The following is a 20,717-nucleotide window of genomic DNA, read 5'->3' as shown; positions in this document are numbered from 1 at the left end:
GGGAAGAGGGGATGTTTGTACCACCTGTGAAGAAATAACATCTCCACTCAGAAGTTAAATAACACTCCATCTCTGAACTGTTGTGTTGATATTAAACAAATTACAATTTTTCTGTGCCTCAGTTTCTTCATCTACAAAGTGGGAATGAAGACACAAATTACATATGCCTCATAGGAATGCAGGAATTAAGTGAGACCAACCAACAATTCAAAACATATATTAAGTGTCTTCTGGGGATTCAAAGTTAAAAAAACAAAAACAGGGGCAGCTAGGTGGTGCAGTGGATAGAGCTCCACCCTTGGAGTCAGGAGGACCTGAGTTCAAATCCAGCCCCAGACACTTGACATTTACTAGCTGTGTGACCTTGGGCAAGTCACTTAATCGATTGCCTCACCAAAAACCAAACCAAACAAAACAACAAGATAGCCTCTGCCCTCAAAGAGCTTCCACTCAATAAGTATTTTTGCCAGATATCTACTATGGCTGGCATTACTGGGGGATATATTGGATGTACAAGACATGCCTCCTACCCTCAAGGAGTTTACAGTTTAACTGGGAAAACAAAACTACTATGAAACAATAGTGAACAATGTTATGCAATTATGTACCGATGTCTTATAAATGTGAGGCTGCTGGTAAATGCGATAGGAATTCATACGAAAGAAAATCAATGACCCGTTAGGAGTCAGGGAAGACATATGAGAAAAATAAGATATTCCAGGTAAGATGAGTAAGTGGGTACATGGACCTTAAAAAGTATGGTATCAGGGCAGCTAGGTGGCACAGTAGATACAGCACTGGACCTGGACTCAGGAGGACCTGAGTTCAAATTCCACCTCACACACATAATAGTCACTAGCTGCGTGATTCTGGGCAAGTCCCTTAACTCCGTTGCCTAGCAAAGAACAAAACAAACAAACAAAAAAAAGTATGGCATACTCTGCCCATGGAAAGTATCATCAAACAAACAAGTGAGGCACATTACATGCAGAGGCAGAATGGCCTACAGTCTCTCTCTTAGAATGTTTCTGTAGCTAGAGCTGTATTTTCGAAACCATTATCCTGAAAAAGAAATTTTCCCTAGACCTTTGCACACTCATAGATCACTGAAATATTCCTCTAACAAAACAATAGCTAGCAAATATAAAACTTTAAGGTTTGCCAAGCATTTTCCATGCATCATCTCATTTGATCTCACAATAACACTGAGGTGGGTGCCAGTATCCATTTCACAGATAAGGAAACTGAGGCACTGAGAGGTTAAGTGACTTGCCCAAAGTTGCACAGCTAATAAGAGTCCACAATGAGATTAGAACTCAGAACTTTCTGAATTCAAGTCCAGCATTCAATATCAATACTGTGTGTCTATGAGCCTTCTTATTTTTCCCACTAATCTGAATTTTTTTAAGCCAGGCATAAGCTGAACAACCAAAGCAAAGGTGTAAGTGCAACTGCCTGGACAAGGAGAGGAAAGGGGCTTCATGGCCAAAACTATAAAGCAGGGGTCCATGGACAGATTTCAGAGGGCCTAGGTACAGAGGTGGGGAACCTTCAGTCTTGAGGCCACATATGGACTTGTAGGACTTTGGGTGGTGCAGCCTTTCGACCCAGTCCAAGTTTTACAGAACAAATCCTTTAATTAAGGGGATTTGTTCTGTGAACTTTGGATTCAGTCAAAGGGGTGCAGGTTTCCCACCCTTGTAGGAATTTGAATAGGGAAATTTACATCTTTATTTCCACTAACCTTTGGTTTCTTTTGTAATCCTATGTATTTTATTTTATGCATTTAAAAACATTATTCTGAGCAAGGGTCCATAGGCTTCACCAGACTGCCAAAGAGAGCCATGACAAAAAGGTTAAGAATCCCTGCAGTAAGAAGCAAATGGTAGAAGAAAATAACATCTTTGGCCTTGAGAACTACAACCACTCCCATTTACCTGGACTAATGGAAAACTGGGAGTCACAACTATTTAACTCGAGCAAAGAGACTAACTGTGGAGGGTGGGTGTTGGGAAATAGGCAGAGATGGGCAGAGGCTGAATGAACAGCACATTCTTTGAAAATAGTAGAAATTTAGGGAACATTAAGATGATTCCTATATGTTAGGGGTCCTATCAGAAGCAGAAATCTTAAAAGGTAGGAATTTGCCATAATATTTGGGAAGCTAGGTAAAAAAAGGATGATGTAAGGCCTAAAGAATTAGCTTGAAATAATGGAAAAAGTGATCTTGGTAAAGGGTAGAGGGAGAAAGACAGAGTTAGTTTCTGGCACAGTCCAAGAATGCCCTAAGGAGCCAATAGGAGTGATCTTCTTGGCAGGTACATCTCTGTGATAGAGAAGAAGGGGTCACCAGACTCTCACAGGTGGAGAAGATACTAAAGGAAACCATATCTTCTTTTGCTCTAATTTCATATTTATCAAGACACCTCCTGAGGTTGATTGTATTTCCTTACTGGGGAATGCCATCCTCAGTCTACAGAAATTACAAGATTTGGTTTCTAATTCCCAGTTTTGCCACTAATTAGTTTTATGACCTTGGGCAAGGCACATCATTATTATCATACTAGCTCATAATTGTGTGGTTTGGGTGTGTGTGTGTGTGTGTGTGTGTGTGTGTGTGTGTGTGTAAAATACTTTAAGGTATGCAAAGCATTTTACATATACTTTCATTTGATCACTTATTTCTCTGGGCCTCATGTACATGGTGGAATGGAAAGGTCAATGGCTTTAGAGGTAAAACCTAAGTAAGTGCAAATCCTACCTCAATCACTCCTTACCTCTGAGACCTTGGGCAAGTGACTTAATCTCCCTGAGACTCAGTTTCCTCAACTGTAAAATGAGAGGACTGAATTATATCAGGAAGTCTTCTGCCATGTCTCTGAACTTGTTTTTTAATCTTTTGATAACTGAATTTTAATGTAATTGATTTTCTTTGTAATCCCACATACTATTTTAGACAGGTAAAAGCATTCTGAGAAGGAATCTATGTTTCAGAAGATAGCCACCAAAACCATTAGGAACCCCTGGATTAGATGATCTCTAGGATCCCTAGCTAGGTGGCTCAGTGGATAGACTGCTGGACCTTATAGTCAAGAAGACCTGAGTTCAAATACAGCCTCAGACATGTACTAGCTGTGTGACCCTGGGCAAGTCACTTAACCTCTATTTGCCTTAATCTACCACAGAAGGAAATGGCGAAACACTACAGTATCTTTGCCAAGAAAATTCCATGGACAGTTTTGACATGCTATGGTCCATGGGGTCACAAAGAGTAGGGCACAACTAAACAACAACAAAAGTCCCTTCATATGATCACAGATTTAGAGTTGGAAAGGACCTCAGAGGCCACCCAACCCAACCCTCTTCATTTTCAGATGAGGTAACTAAGGACCAAAGAGGTAATAACAGGCAGAATTTGAACTCTGGTGCTCTGATTCCAAGCCTAGCATTCTTCCTAGTGTAGCATGCTGCCCTATACTAGACTTTATGAGTAAAAAGTATTTAAGTTTGAGGGGTGAAAGGGGAGGGGGGAGAAATTGTAAGTATACCTGCATTCTCATGAGCTAGGGCCACTTTAACTCTCTATGACTTGACCATCATGGTCCTATATGGGTAGAGCTTAAAAATCAGATCCTGCAACACAAAACAAAAGAACCACAAAGCTAAACCTAAACAATCTTACCAGCCTTATAAAGAATCATATCACACTTAACCAAGCAGCAAAATTACCAAAATTACTCAGTCTGCACTGACGTAGTTGAATGGATAGGGCACCAGATTCAGAGTCAGGAAGTTAGATTTCTGATCTAATTTGATCATAAAAACCCTGGAATTTTATGACTAGGAGATTTAAAGATTAACCAACCCAAGCTCCTCAGTCTATAGATGAGGAAACTTTCGATTGAACGAATGATCTACCCAACACATTGTAATAATGGTCTAATGAATGGACTCCAAATGAGGAAAGGCTGGGTTCGAATCTCTCAACTCCAGGCATTTTTCCGGCTGTCCCCCATGCCTGGAATCCCTCCCTCCTCATCTCCACCTACTTGTTTCCCTGGCTTTCTTTAAGTCCCCACTCATCTTCTACAGGATGACTTTCCCATCCCCTCTTAATTCTAGTGCCTTTCTTCTTTTAATTATTTCCTATTTTTCCCATATATAGCTTGTTGCACGTATTTGTTTGCTCATTGTCTCCCTCATTAGACTGTGAGGTTGGGGGTTTGGGTTTTTGCTTTTTTTTTTTTGGTGAGGCAATAGGGGTTAAGTGACTTGCCTAGGGTCCCACAGCTAGTAAATGTCCAGTGTCTGAGGCTGATTTGAACTCAGGTCCTCCTGACTCCAAGGCTGGAGCTCTATCTACTGCACCACCTAGCTCCCCCTAGACTGTGAGTTTCTTGAGAGCAGGAATAGTACTAGGAGTTGCAGGCAGTTTTTGCACCAGCTGATTTCCAAGTAAGTGACTGTTGAGCAACTATATTTAGTGGTATATCATAAGGAGAAACTTTATTTTGGGGATTCAGATGCCCATCCACAAAGCAACCTGAAGGAAATCTACAGGAAAATTTCATATTAAAGATAATACTTTTACTGAAAACACCACTTCCATTTTTTTCCCCTCAAGTGCCACTAAAACCAGACTTGTTTCAAATGGTCATTTTCTTTCCTCCACACATCAACTATAATAATTTGAGAACATTAAAATTCTGCCCCTTAAGCCTGAGACTCAACAAGACAGCAAATCCATATACCTGACGAATCACGGTGTGATTCAACATTCCTACAGGAAAAACAGAAGCCGCTAAACTTAATACTGCACTTTGGTGATTGATCAACATATCTGGATGCAATCTAGTAGGCAGTTACCATTCGGAGAAACAAAGTAACTGAGACACTCAAAAACCCCTGCAAACAAGATGTGGTCATTTGATTCTTTGTTACCAAAAAAAAAAAATCTTAGCACAGAAAATGTTTTCCTGATTTTAAATCAGAAAAGGGAGGAAATACCAGAAAACTCACTATGTATCCCCAAAACTCTAGTTTTGGTCCTTGTCTACCACACTGGTTTGTTTACAGATGTATTCAAATGTTCTACTGAAAACAATTGGGCAATTACTTATAGGAATCAGTCCTAGTAACATCCTCAAACAGCAACATTTTAAGTCACTCTGTGTCATTTTCTGTGGCTCACCACTCTAAAAAATCTTTACACATCTTGTTCTTCCAACAACAGAACGTTTAGTTTCCCAAAAACAATCCTTTCTCATGGAAGGGAAGAAACCAAACAATTTCCTTAGCATTTACTATGTACCAAACACTCGGGTTAAGCACTTTACAAATATTGCCTTATTTGAACCTCACAAGAACTTTGGGAGATAGCTGCTATTATCTCCATTTTACAGTCACAGAGGCAGGCAGTGGTTAAGTAACTTGCCCAGTCACATCAACTCAGGTCTTTCTGAGACTCCAGGACAAGAACTCACCCAAGGAGTCTATATCTTCTGAAAAACAGAAACCTTTCATTATTTACTCTCCTGCTATGTAACCTTGCCAATATAAAAACCGGAGGTCACATAATTTAATAAAAAACTTATCTTCAGCATCTAGATGAGGAGTCAGGAGACTGGCCCTAAACCCATAGGATAGGGCCTACTGAAAAAATTTACTTCTCATTTTAACTACAACTCCAAACTTCTTTTACCTCCTCTTTGCTTGACTGGAGGGTGGCAAAAGTGATAGTTACCTAAAAGGGTGAGGAAGGAGAAATGGAAAGTATGGGTAACATATAAGAGTAATATTCTTAGTGATGTCAATGAAGTTGCAAACTTTCCTAAATGATGGAAGCTTAAGAATTATTCTACCTGCAACTCTTGAAGACGTTGCCCATTTTAAAGTTATCACATTGTCCTCTATTCCTTATATTTCACAACTTTATATATATTTATCTTTATAATTCTAACAATGCTCAAGAACCTCACACCTCCACACCTAAAAGCCTTAATAAGATTGTTAAACTGTTTCATGCTATAATTATACCTCTTATTTTTGGAAAATTCTCCTATACAATCACTTCAAGGAGGGCTTAAATTGTACAGTCAGAGAACTGTAACGTCCTTGTTGGTACAAGTATAACTATCACAGATCCATAGCTTAGAAAAATGTGTTGTAAAAAAGAAAGCTAAGCTTATTCCAAATTTTCAATTTTCCATGACAATTTAATATGCCTTATAAAACTCTCTCTTGCTTTAAAAGTAAATACATATACACACCTCTCTATAAAATTTAAAAATAAAAATGCACCTCCTACCTTCATTCTTCCATCCCTGACCAAATTATTCCTAACACAAGCAAACTTGTTTGGACAGCATAATGCAAGATGAATACCAAAATCCCTATCCGATGAAACATGTTACTAGCTGCCATTTTCCCCAGGGTGATTAAAGCAAAAGTGAGTATGTTAATAAAGACTCAAGAGGCACATTACACTTCCCACCCCCTTACTAAACTATTGTGTTTTCCATGGAAAACTGAAAGCCTGAGTGATAAATCCTTATGAATACCAGTAAATGATGACTGAGTCTGATTAGAATCTTCTCTGGATAGACAGCACACTCCTTTCAGGAACAGTGTCAGAGTTAGTAACTGCTGGACTGCTTCCAGGTGTTTATTTAGATGTGAAAGAGAAGTTTGCTCCAGAAGGCAGGCTTCAAAGCAAAGCTGGTGATGCTGACGTAAGATACCAGGCTGTGGGAACCCTAATTGGCCTAGAAGTTATACATTTATCCTTGGGTTTTCTTTTTTCTGTACTACTAGCAGAAGGCACAATTAAGAGGGCGAAAAGGTAATAAGGGGTCACCGGAGTTTGTTGTTATAAAAACAGGAGTGCAAGACTGGGCATCCAAGTTTAATTTCTTCTTGGAAAAAGACAATTGCAAAGGGGTAGCTGGCTCTACTGTCCGGGATGTCATCTGACATAAGTGTTAGACACACACTCACACATGACATCTCTGACGAGGTTGTCTTCCTGCCCTTACCACTACAGCTTCCTTCTGTGGCAACATGAAACAAGTCAAAGGAGATTTTTTTAAAACGTGTTTACAGAAGTACTTCCCTTTTCAATGATCCCTATTTTACTTTGGACACAGTTAAGAAAGAAACCTGTTGTCTCCTCTCTAGTAACTAGAGAAATTCAAACAAATGAAGCTCCGAGGACAAGCGGCTAAGCCGGGGAAAGGCGGCAGCAGGGGCATTTGAGTCCCTGGCGCCAACATCTTCCGCTCCCCGGGCCCTGGAGGACAATGGCAAGCAGCGCGTCCGCTGGGCTTCCCAGCAGGTTCAAAGCTGGCCAAGACGTTACCTGAAGGAGAGGACCCTACCTGTCGGTACAACCAGACAGGGATGGGGTGACAGCCCACCGATGATCTTGGCTCCACGGATCCCAGAGCGAGAGTGGGAGGACGGGCAGAAAGAGGAGGGAAGATGAACTGAAGCAGAAGGCGGGAGTGGGAGAGGGGCCATCGCCGCCCCCCGCACCGACCCCAGGAGCGGATGTGCAACCTCCGTCCCTGCCCAAGCAGAGGCCAGCAGCTCCCACCCCCCAGGGACACTGCCGGCTGCAGCCCGGATTCCCCCCCCCCCGCACTCAGGGCAGCGTCCCCGGCCGCCCAGACCGTCTCCCCTGCCAGGCAGGTGAAGCTCCCCAGTGCGCCACCTGCTCCGGCGTTCCCTGGGGCTTTGGGGCGAGGAGCCCCCAGAGCGACCCCGATGGCTGGGAGGGGGCGAGGGAGGAGAAGGGAAGCGACAGTCACTCACCTAGGGCGGAGCCCGCTTCCAAAATAGGAGACAGCTGGTAGCCATCCGAGCTGCCCAAAACGCCGGGGGTCGTGGCGAATCCCAAGGGAGCCATCGGCGCTTCCCCTTCGCGCTCCTGCCTGGGGCAGCCAGGTCCCCAGTCCCAGCAGCTCTCGGACTGTGGGTGGTGCAGCCCTGCCTCCCTCCCCGCTCCGCCTTTCACCGGGCACTGAGTCCAGCCTGTCCTGCCCGGCCCCGCCCCGCCCAGCCCAGCCCAGCCCCGCCTCTCCTAGCCTTCCCGCTTCCTCTCCAAACCCAGTCCGGGCCAGCCTCCTACCCCCAGCCTGGCGCGGGAGCCTCGAGGCAGGAGCGCGCCCCACCAGCTGCAGCGCGAGCCCGGCTGGATCCGGGGAGGGCCGAGGGTGGCCTCGAGCCTCTCCGAGCGGGCGGGGGGCACAGAAAGAGGGCTGCGGGACCGACCGGGGAGCTGGAGTGCCCAGAGTCGGACTGCGGTGACCTCCCAACCCGCCCGGAGCCCCAGGGCTTTTCTTCCCAACCGCGTGGTGGCTGGGAAGTTGCCCCAAGGACTGGAAGCCTATCCCTGTTTGAGCTGCATAAGCCAACCTCAGTGCTTTCCCAGGGACTTTTTCTGTTCCCTTCCTGGCTTTTGGCCCAGAGAAGAGGGCCCCTGCCTTTCTGAGCGTTGTGTTTTTAAAACTGAAATAGAAGAGTATACTAAATAACTAGAATAACTTGGTCTGGGAGAGCTCTGGAGTTTCCACTTGACATGGTGTGCCCCTTTAGGAAATACCTTTGAAGCCTTCTTGAAATTTGGGTTATCTAATGGTGTGCCTTCCGGGCTTGTAAGTAGGGTACAGATTGCTGTACAAATGCTGATTAGCTATTACTGTACAGGAACAGTCGTCACAAATTTGAACTAGTTCATCATCAATACCTACAGCCTTTAGTGCTTTTCTCTGGGTGCTCAGATCCTGCCCTGAAGCGTGGATCTGGCCCAAACCTTTGGGAATTTACCATTACAAACAATGACAAGATTAGTCACTTACAAGAAATAGATAAACCTTAAAGGGAAAAAAGCTATGGATATCTATACATGTATGTATGTGTGTGTACATGCATATATGTGTGTATAAAATTGTTTGTTTAGTTGTTTCAGTCATGTCTGACGCCTTTTGGAATTTTCTTGGCAAAGATACTGGAGTTGTTTGCCATAGAAACTGAGGTAAACAGGGTTAAGTGACTTGCCCAGGGTCCCATAGCTAGTAAGTATCTGAGGCTAGATTTGAGCTCAGGAAGATGAGTCTTCGTGACTGGCTTCTGGCCAGGCATTGTTTCCACTGCCCCACCTAGCTGCCCTTCCTATATGTACACATACCTATATGTCTATATGTGTATATATTATGTATGTGTTGAGAGGGAGAGTGGTAGCCACTAGATTTCCCAGTCAGTTCTGCTAAATGATAAGCAAAAAGGTTTCATATTTCCATTGTGAAATTTAATTTTTAAAAATACATTTATTTTGGAATTTATTTAAGAATATATTGCTGTCGTACAGTTGGAGAAGACAACATGATGTCATGAAAAGAATGCTGGATTGTAAGTCAGAGGACCTGGGTAGGGTCAGGCTTTACTCCTTCATACCTGTGTGATCTTGGGCAAATTCCTTCACTTCTCATAAACTTGTTCTCATCTGTCGAGGGCCAGGCCTGGTAGTGGAATCCATTCAAATGTCCACACCAAGTTTGGCTCCAGTATCTTGGTAGAAGGAGAGAGTACCAAGAAGAGCACCAGGTTGCCTAATTAAGGGGTGAAGGGGCCCCGATGGAGACCCAATCTTACCAAAAAAAGGTAGGGTTAAACTAGGGGACCTATGAGGTCCATTCTAATCAAGCAGGCATTTAATTAATAAGCACTTAAACTTATTAAGGCTCTGCTATATGCTGAAGATACAAATAAAAAAGTGAAACAAGTTCTGCTTGCAGGAGCTTACTTCTACTTGGAATAAGCCCACCATCGTGTAAGATTCGATCAGCCTGGGTAGTGGACCTCATCAATTCTGCCTCTATGACTGGAGGGTGGGACCGTGAACTCCAAACCTGCATTTAAGGAGAGAGAACCTGGCTCAATCTCATTTTTCTGGCTGCACTACGTTAGCACTTCCCTGACTGACTTAGCAACCATGCCCTCAGTCAGCTGCCTTCTCCTCTCCTTCATCCTCTCTCAGCTTTTGTTTCTTTTCTCTTTTTTTTTCTGTATTTCCCCCATTTTGGTTGTAAACTTCTTGAGGGCAAGTACTATTTATTTTTTCGTGTGTGTGTGTGTGTGTGTGTGTGTGTGTGTGTGTGTGTGTGTGTGTGTGTGTATATATATATATATATATATATATATATATATATATACACATACGTATATATCTCCCCAGTGCTTAGCACAAAGCCTGGCACACATTAGGCATTTAATAAATGTTTATGGACTATTAAATAAGTAAATTCAGGATATATACAAAAGAAATAGGGGCAGCTAGGTGTCGCAGTGGATAGAGCACCAATCCTGGAGTCAGGAGAACCTAGGTTCAAATCCGGTCTCAGATACATAATACTTCCTAGTTGTGTGACTCTGGGCAAGTCACTTAACCCCAATTGCCTCACTTAACCCCAATTGCCTCACTTAAAAAAAAGAAATAGAAAGTGATTGTAGTAGAGGAAAACTAACAACTGGAGAGAATAAGGAAATACCTCTTAATTCAATGGAGGAACTTCTGGTTCTATTTCTATATGAATATGAATTAAGTTGTGCTTGTTTTTGTTTTATAGAATGGGCTCTCTTTATATGACATTGGAATGCTTAGCAAGGACCTAAATTCAAGAGATGTGTGTTTGTCCTCTTGGAGAGTAGATATTGTCACAAAATATTTAGAAACCTTTTACCAATTACACTGTTACAGGTATTACCAGTTAGAAAATGTTATGGGAGTAAACCTGCCGGTACAGGTGTTGTTTGTCCTTCCTTCCTTTTCATGACTGATATGGACATTATGTTTTGCATACAGTAAGCACTTAAATATTGTTGATTGATATGTTGGCCTGCTATTACTCCCTGATATTACTTCACTGAGACGAACATGAAAACTCAGGAGCAAGTTAAGGAAAGAGTTGTATGTGAGTTCTTTTTTTGTTTGTTTTTTGCTAGGCAGTGGGGTTAAGTGACTTGTCCAGGGCCATACTGCTAGTAAGGGTCAAGTGTCTGAGGCCAGATTTGAACTTGGGTCCTCCTGACTCCAGGGTAGGTGCTGTATCCACTTCGCCACCTAGGGCCACCTAGCCCCCCCACCAAGTGGTTTCTTAGGCTGAAAAAGGCTTGGGGCCCATAAGACTAGACTTTACAGTGAAGTAACCTTGAGTTGTAGCAAGAGAATGCCATAACACCTTTCTAAAAATTAAAACTGGATTTTAAAAAGGAAGCAATTTTTACCCTTTCTGCCATGGGTTGGCATTAACGTTGAAAAGAGACTGTTCATCTTTTAAATAATCTGTCTACATTGAGTACCACACTCTGGGCCTCTGGAAATAAGACTGATGCCCAATTGTAGCTGAAATGTCATGTGTAGATTTTCATATAATTACACATAATTTTGAACACTTGAGTTTGCACAATATTCAGAATAGAAGGGACTCAAGCTCAGGAGACAAAGTGGTGTAGTAACTGTAAACAAACAAAACAAAAGCCTGGATTCTCAGGTGGATTTTGGTACTGCCTAGCCAAATGACCCTTGGCAAGGCTCTTTTCCCCTCTACTCATCCAGTCAGTCAATCAATAAGCATTTATTAAGCACCTAGTATGTGCCAGGCACTGGGCTGACCACTGGAGATACAAAGAAAGGCAAAAGACACATCTGTAAAATGAAGAGGTAGAATGCAATGATTTCTAAGGTGCCTTCCATTTTATAATTCAGTCAACCACAGACTTGCAGATCTACTTTCAAACTATCTTAAACTTTATATCAAAAAGTCTAAAGACTTTTGAATCTCAACTTTAAAATATCCTTGTTGGTTTAGGACTTACTTTGATATTTCTGCATAAAGATCTTTGCACTAACCAGTCTGGTTATATGCAGAGATCTGATCTGGAAATCATCTTGTATCGGTAAGTGTACTTGTCCAAGTATAGTCTCTCTGATATCAACTGCCCCTGCCTGTCCCCTATTCAACAAACTCTGAAGGCTCCCTGTTATCTCTAAGATAAATGCAAATACAGCTTTTCACAACCAGGACCCTTCCTAGCTTTCCAGTCTTTTAGCGCATAATTCTTCCCCACTCACTATGAAAATGAGCCACTCTGGATTCAGCTAGTCCTGCGTCCCATCACTGGGCCTCTGCACTGGCTGTCCTCCACACCTGGGACGTTCTCTTCTGCTCTAAACTCTCTGACTTCCTTTAGAACTCAGCTCAAGGACCACCTCCTTCTGAAACTTCCCCACCCACCCCCCAACTCCCTAGCTACTAGCACCTTCCTGCCTAAGGCCACCTTCCATCTATATTTATCTTATATGTACTGATTTATGTATACTTGGTCTCTTCCATTAGAATGTAAGCTCCTCGAGGGCAGGGACTATAGAGGGCATTCATTCCAGACTAGGTGATAATCAATTTTTTGTGTGATGTTACTTGGTGCTTTCCATGGCCAAGGCCTCCATATCTTTTTCATGAAGAAGGAATTCGTGCTATATAAGGAAGAGATCCTTGTCCAGGAGGCAGTGAGTTAGAGTGGAAAGAACATTTACTCTTGAGCAATAAAACCTGGGTTCAAATCCTACCTCTGATACTTAATACCTATATGACCTTGGGCAAGACATTTTAACCTCTTGTATTTTCATGAGTAGGTTGGGCTAGATCCTTCTAGCTCTAGCTCTGAAGTTCTTAACCATTTTTGTGTAAGGAACCCCTTCTCAGAATGTTTTTCAGTGTGTAAAATAAAGCCCAAAGAATTACAAAAAGAAACTAATTAAACTGAAATACAATTATCAAAACGAAGTTCACAGACCCTAAGAACCTTAGCTCTAAGGATGCTCTCAGAAAAACCTGGAAAGACTTACATAAACTGATGCAAAGTGAAATGAGCAGAACCAGGAGAAGATTGTACACAGTAACAGCAATATTGTACCATGATCAACTGTGAATGACTTAGCTATACTCAGCAATACAGTGATCTAAGAATTCTGAAGGACTAATGATGAAAAGTGCTATCCATCACCAGAGAAAGAATTGATGGGATCTGAATGCAGATCAAAACATACTTTTTCTTTGCTTTCTTTATCTTTCTTGGTTTGTTTGTTTTTTTGAAGGGGAAGTTGGGGGTTTTTTTGGTCTATGTTTTCTTTCACAATATGACTAATGTGGAAAAATGTTTGCAAAAGTGTACATGTATGATCTATATCAAATCACTTGCCTTCTCAATTGTAAGGGGGGACGAATAGAGAGGGAATTTTGAACTCAATTTTTAAAAAAATGTTAAAGATTTTACATGCAATTAGGGGGAAAATAAAACATTAAATCATTTTTTAAAAAAAAGAACCCCTGCTCTAAATCTGTTATCCCATGACATACTACTGGAAGAACTGAATATCACCATTTATCTTAAGATTTTTGCTATAAACAAAACCAGGAGACAAAAAGACATTGTAACTGAATGGAAGGTTTGCCATTATTTTATCATAAAACCTAAATTTGAGTGCTTTAATGTAGTTAATAGGTCCCTCTGGGATTCTGAAACCTGGACAGCATCAAATTATTTCTCTTCTGGGAAATAAGATCAACACCACAAAGAACAGTTGTTGGGTTTTTTTTTAATTTCTTTCTTAAGTGGATTTTGCAGATGGTACCTCTAAAACCTAGAAACACTAATAAATTACCATTTCTCCAATATAATTATTTTCACAATTATTGTCATTTTATACCTAAAAGGGCCCATTTATATATAGTTTGGCTTTTTTTTTTTACTTATATAATCCTTAGATACAAAAAGTAGCTAACATGTTTTTCTTTCTCTGGTATATTTTATTTATGGAAGCCATTTTAAAAAAAAAAATGGACAGAAGAGTTAATAGCAACTGATTTCACAAACTTATGGAAAAAGCATAGCCTTGTTTCAAGGTAGCTTTCACAGGAATTTAGTTCATCATTGCCTTCAGTGCCAGGCCTTCTTATTTTCTACTGGGTGGCGTAGGTGCTAATTTTCATTGCTATCTTTCAAATAAGTGAGACTCAGTTGGTTGAGCTTTACTTCAATTACTGTTAAAAATACTTCCACAAAGATTCTCTACTGGCTTCCTTCTTTCTTGTGTTTCAGAGAAGAAATAAAGGCCTAAATGATACCGTTATGGACTCACTAGGAAACATACATTCTCTAAAAATACATTGGCAGTGGAATTTTCAGTTTACTTTAACATTTCACAAATCGTAGAGTAAATTTTCATAGTCAAATCAGCTCATCAAGCCCTAGTATGCCTAGCACTGTGCTGGACACAGTGAGATGGTGCTACAAAGTAGAGTATACTGATCCTGTTGTTCAAGGTGGGGTTTTAAATCTAATCAGGTTGAAAAGCTGACTACAAAACAATGCAAAAGTGTGATGCAGCAGAATGAACATAAAGCTGGGAGTAAAAAGACCTATAGGCAAGTCATTATGTCACGTGCCTAGGTCTCCTCACTTGTAAAATAAAAGCGTTGGACTACTTGGTGTCTAAGGTCTATTCAGATCTGTTCTGTGTCCTAAATCCTAATAGGTAATCAAGTGGTAGAGTGGATTGGAGTTCAGAGATGACGAAGTACCAAGGAAAGCTTCATGCAAGAGGAGGACTTTGAAAGAAATATAGAACAGGGGTTGATGGTGAGAGGGAAGAGCTCAGTCTAGAGGGAGGGAATGACATGAGCAAATGTACATATCAGGAATTTTAACAGTGTATATTGTAGTGGTCCGATCCCTATCCATACCCCTATAATATATAGCATAAGATAAATGCTCCACAAATAAGCATATGTTAAATGTGTTATATGATATAAAATACATGTTCTATAATGAAAGCATCAGCATGGGAAAACCCCCAGTGGGAATCCCTTCACCATTTAGATTATACACCCTCTGTAAGTCTAATGTAGTTACCTGAATTATAGAGAGCTCAAATAAGTTGTCCAGGGTTATGTAACTAGTAAATACTAAAGGTGGGATTTGAACCTAATCCTCCCGATTCTTAAGTCCTGAATACTGTCTATTATGCCTATTACCTCTATATTCAATGACCATGTACACAATGGTCACTTGGTGACTGATATTTATAAAGTAAAGCAAGGAAACTGATCTGTAAGAAAAATTGGTATTTAAAACTGATGGAACCTGAGAGGACAGAAGGAAGGATTGATTGATTAGGTAAAGAAGAGCTACTAAATATAGAGACTTGAATGCCAGACAGACTGAGTTATAAATGTGCAATTATTTTATTACATTATACTTTATGTGCATTATACTATACATCACACGGTATATTATACATTGTATATATATGTATATATACATATATATATACACACACATATATATATATATATATATAAACTTATTTATTACTGGCATTATACTTTTTTCAATGGGAGTGGGAGTCAATTTTCATTATTTAATTAAATGTTTCCCACATACAATCAGGATGTTCCTTCAGAGTAGAAATATTATTCTGGTCAGTATGAATCAAAGCAATCGGGTTTTAAGTGGTGCTTTTAAAAATTGGTATTTATGACTTGTGTCTAGTTCAGTCTGTCATACCTTGTTGCATCACTGATACAGATCTTTGAATATTTCAGTTTCCAGTGACCACAAGAAACCATCTCCCTCTGATGTCTGGAGTGTAGCACTGATGTTGCTGTCTAGGAAACCAAACTGCAAACAGGTGACTATAATGTGAAATGAAGGGTGTTGAGGGTCATTGCTCCCTGAGGAAAGACACTCCAAATGAAAAGATACACATAAGTACAAGATGTTATTGTTATTAGCATTATTTTGTGGAACTTCATGACATATACCCTCTACACAAAGAGCTAGGCAGCTTCAAGCAGCATTGATATAATATGGGCTAGAGAAACGGAAAGTATTCCCCAATCTAATGGAGGAGTATAACATACAAAAGGAAGCTTAAAAATGGCAGGTGGGGGAGATAGGGAAGAGCCCTGGAGGCTTGATGGACAAGTCACTCAGAGAAATCCCAAAGTAATGCAGTCAGGTAAGAACTGAGAAGTCTGAGTAAGCCCCACCCTCCAATCAGAGAAGCAGTGGTAGTGATGAGGCAGGAGTACCAAGGTGGATGGCATCTTAGAAGATGGTAAGATTAGCCCAGTAATGAGCTTCCTGGGCCTTGGTGGAGAAATCAGTGAGAGAAGTCCCAGGTTCCCTTGGTCCCTCCCTTTCACTCAGCAGCAGAGCCAGGGGTTAGCTGTGTTCTGGTACTGCCAAGATCTCCTCTCACCAAGCAACACATTATCCCACAGAAATGAATGTCCAGGTTTCCAGGTTGTCTCAAAGAAACTCACTTAATCCATAAAGTAGCTGAAATAGTGTATCTTTTCAACTGCATTGTCTTTCACTATTCTTCATTGTAAATACACATTTTAGCTATGTTACAGAAAGCAGTGTAGGATATTGAAAGAGTATTGACTTTGGAATAATAAGACCTGGGTTCAAATTTGCCTTGGCCACTTACTACTGTGTAATCTTGAACAAGTCACTTCTCCCTTGGGCTGTTTCCACACCTATAAAAAGGGAAGATAGATTACATAACCTCTAAAGCTCCTTCTAGCCCCAAATTTGAGATCCTTTTCCTATAGGTTAAAGAAAATTATTTGGCTAGCCTAGAAGCTTGCTAATTATTTTAAATACTTTTTCTATAGGAAAATGTGTTCTAAATTTTATTTTAAATCCCAAATGAACTTTTAAATCACAACCTGTTGTAAGTTGGCAACTGTCAATAATGTGGTATTGTGTCCCTTTGTATGTCAGCTTTCATTACATCTATCTTTTGGCAGGGGTGGGGAACATGTGTCCTCAAGGCCTCAAGTGTGGCCCTTTGAATCCAAACTTCACAAAACAAATCCCCTTCATAAAAGGATTTGTTCTCTAATACTTGGACTCAGTGAAAAGTCCTCACCCAAGACCTAAAAGGCCACATGTGACCTCAAGGCCACAGGTGCCTCACCCCTGCTTTAGAGCTTTCTGTCTTTCTGTGTTTCTATCAGTCTCTCAAGAGTCTAGTACTCTGTTTTCCTTCTTGTATTTATTTCTATGTTTATATGACTGTGTGTCTCCTCGTTATATCTTGTCTATCCTGGACCCTGCTCCCTTACCCAGACCTGCCCTTCTATTTCTTTCCTGTTAGACCTCATTCCCCTGCCAAGATTCTTCCTGCTTCCAGACGTAAGGGCTGCTCCTCTCACATCAATATTCTGATTCTTTGTTCTCAGCAGCAATGAAGTTGAAACTTGAAACTGATTAATCTGTACCTTTCCATTGCTGGAAGATGCCTGTGCTACCTTCCACTCATCAGATAGACAGGCATTAATTCTGGAGACAACCATTAGAGCTATGATTAAAAATCATACCTCTTACCAAGGACTAGGAAATTTCACACAAATTAAATATATTTCATTTCTTTTCTTTAGTATCTTTATGAATTGTTACATATGGGTGAAGAAATATGTGTGGTTTAGTGAGAAGCCTTCCTCTAGGGGCAGCTAGGTGGCACAGTGGGTAGCGCTCTGGCCTTGGAGTCAGGAGGACCTCAGTTCAAATCCAGCCTCAGACACATGGCACTTACTAGCTGGGCAAGTCACTTAACCCCAATTGTCTCACCAAAAAAAATTCAACAACAACAAAGAAGCCTTCCTCTGTAACTACAGAAATGAAGAACACCAGAAAGAGAGAAATTGGTTGACTAATTGAATATACTTAAAAGGACTAATAGGAAAAATGTTTGTTGTAAAGAAGAGCTATAAAAAAAATGTTGTTTCTTATTTTACCTTTAGGGACAACAAAATGTTAAGCTTCTCCAGGGTAGAAGCCATTTCTTATGTTTCTTTTGCATTCTTGGAAGTCCTTATTCCACAACAGTCTCCTCACTGAGGTCTCAGATATCATGTCTCTATTGGAATTAGTCTTCCTGAAATACCTCTTTACATTTGTCACACACACACACACACACACACAGATCTTCAGTGGTTTCTTGTTTTCAATCAGTCAACAAGCACTTATTAAGTACCTACTGTATGCCAAGCACTGTGCTAGGCAATGAGTATACAGATACAAAAGTGAGATAGTCCCTGTCCTCAAGGAACTTATAGTCTACCAGGAGAATACAGCATGTACACAGGTACAAAATAAATACCAAGTTATTTCAGAGGGGAGGGAGAAGCACTAACAGCGAGGAACTCAAGAAATGACTCCTGAAAGATGGGGACGTTTGAACCAAAAGGGAGCTAGGGTTTCCAAAAGGCAGAGATGAGGAGAAAGGCACTCCAGGCCTGAACAAAGCACCAAGGAGGGAAATAGAACGCTGTGTAATGGCAAAATCAAATAGTCCAGTATGGGGGGAACCCATCACTTCTTGAGACACTCTATAATTGTTCCACAGACACATCATCCAAGTTATTGCCTCCTTTTCTCAAATTGTTCCGCAGAATAGAAGACTTGGCCCAAAATGGCACCCTTTCTTCAAGCATTTGTTAAATGCTCATTATATTCCAGGCACTGTACTAGGTGATGGAGAAAGAAAGACAAAATGTTGTTAAGAAGTATCTTGGGGGCAGCTAGGTAGCGCAATGGATAGAGCACTGGCCCTGATGTCAGGAGGTCCTGAGTTCAAATCCAACCTCAGACCAACCATTTGACACTTAACTAGCTGTGTGACCCTAGGCAAGTCGCTTAACCCCAATTGCCTAAAAAAAAAAATACCTTGGAAGTTAAAAATTCGTTTCAAATCCAAAGCCTATTCTGTTCTGTGATAAGCTTGCCAACTTTATTAATTTTAATAATGATCTGAATAAAATCAGAATGCCATGTTCCTTAAATACAGCTGATGAGTACTAAAGACTTTAAGTTGCCTTTTTCCTAATGATCATCAATATAATCTTTGATTTGAAAAAATTAACATCAATATTTCAAATACTTGAACCATATTAATTATAAAACCTCAGCTGTTTTCTGTATGCATTCACCTTTCAACTGTCCTTTGGATTTGCTCTGTCCAAAGTCATGAATGATCTAGTCAACAAATCCAGCGTCCACTGGTTAGTTCTCATTCTCTTTGACTGAAGACCACTTTCTCTTTCTTGAAATTGTCTCTGGGCTTTTCAGAATCATAGTGTTTCATAATTAGAGGGACCTCAGTAGTCATGCAGCCAGCCTGACCCTGAAAGAATTCCATTAAAGCATCCCTGATAAGCAGTCAGTCAGCCTCTACTTCAAGACATCCGATGACTGGTAGGCCATTCCACTTTGGTGTTACTCTTAAGTATTACAAAATATTTTCCTCCTTTCGGGATAATTTGGAGACGCTTCACATCTGCAAGGATCCATAGGAAAGATTTTCTACCCTCAACTTTCTGTATTGAATGTCCTACTTTCAGAAACCCACCAAAGAAAAATTAGCACTTTATTTTTTTAATTAACATATCCTTATAAATCATAGTAGTTTCTTTGTGATAACTTTTGCTTATGTACCAAAATCCATTGTATTACTGTACCCATCTTTCTTTTTTTTTTTTTTACAATGGTTTTTTGTTGTTGTTGTTGTTGTTTGGCTAGGCAACAGGATTAAGTGACTTGCCCAGGGTCACACAGCAAGTAAGTGTTATGTGTCTGAGGCCGGATTTGAACTCAGGTCCTCCTGACTCCAGGGTCGGTGCTCTATCCACTGTGCCACCTAGCTGCCCCCTGTACCCATCTTTCTTATATCACTCAGTGCCAAGCAGTTCTTTTTTAATATACTATTATAACTTTTAAATGGATCTTCTTGCTTATTGGGCTTTTAAGCCAACCTAGACTTGCTCTCTTTATTGTGAAAACCTTATGGTTTATAGGTCTATAGGATAAGGTTTGGCTCCTGACCTAGAAACCCTGAGTAAACAAGTACAAGTGTTTAATCCTTTTGGGGAGTATAGGGGGATGGAGGGCAATAGATGTTAATGTTCACATTACTATCTAAAGCTATGTGTTTATAGGGCAGCTAGGTAGCACAGTGGATAGAGTGCTGGGTTTAGAGTCAGGAAGACACTTCTTGAGTTTAAATCTGGCCTCAGACACTAGCTAGGTGACCCTAGGTGATTCACTTAATCCTGTTGGCCTCAGTTTCCTTATCTTTTAAAATGAGTTGGAGAAGGAAATGGCAAAACCACTCCCAAATCTCTGCTAGAAAACCCCAAATGGAGTCATGAAGATTTGGGTACAACTGAACAACAGCGACAAATGTGTTTATATAAGCTAGATGTAATATTCAGTTCATCTGTTAGCACGATTCATAAATAGACGTTGGTTCATTTGCAAATAGACTGGCCTGACCATTTGGGGGCTTTCAAACCTGCCTGTGGGGTAGTAGAGTAGAATCTCAGAACAATTGTCATCTCAGAAGTACAGCTAGAGCTATACTACTGAGTCATTTGATCATTACAGATTTGCTTTTACTAGAAATCTGACCCCTTCTGCTAAGGGAGAAGACTTCAAGCCTAGCTATAAGGCATGAGACAGTCAAGGCAGTAAAACAGAGAAACAACATACTGCTCTCCTGGCTAGCTTCCAACAGTGCACACCAGCAGAGATGCACAGAGCCCACATCAGGGAGACTCCCTAGCCCACCTTCACAATGCAGCTGTACC

At 40.8% G+C, this 20,717-nt stretch overlaps 1 protein-coding gene across 3 annotated transcripts in view; it reads right to left on the bottom strand.

Annotated features, from left to right (window-relative positions):
- The window catches only part of RELL1 (RELT like 1), a 95,285-nt gene extending 87,263 nt beyond the window's left edge, over positions 1–8,022 (bottom strand). For 2 of the 3 annotated variants that reach the window (XM_078148780.1, XM_020992118.2), the window contains exon 1: positions 7,813–8,022. In XM_078148780.1, the coding sequence (XP_078004906.1) occupies positions 7,813–7,906 (94 nt within the window). In that variant the 5' untranslated portion in view covers positions 7,907–8,022. The remainder of the gene's footprint in view (positions 1–7,812) is intronic. The other variant, XM_020992108.2, reaches the window with a different exon arrangement.
- Between the last annotated feature and the right edge of the window lie 12,695 nt (positions 8,023–20,717).

The sequence above is a fragment of the Phascolarctos cinereus genome, unplaced genomic scaffold, assembly GCF_003287225.1.
Source record: "Phascolarctos cinereus isolate Bilbo 61053 unplaced genomic scaffold, phaCin_HiC Scaffold_9;HRSCAF=440, whole genome shotgun sequence".
NCBI lineage: Eukaryota > Metazoa > Chordata > Mammalia > Diprotodontia > Phascolarctidae > Phascolarctos > Phascolarctos cinereus.
Note: the sequence above shows the minus strand (reverse complement) of the source record. Positions and strands in the feature narration are given on the sequence as shown.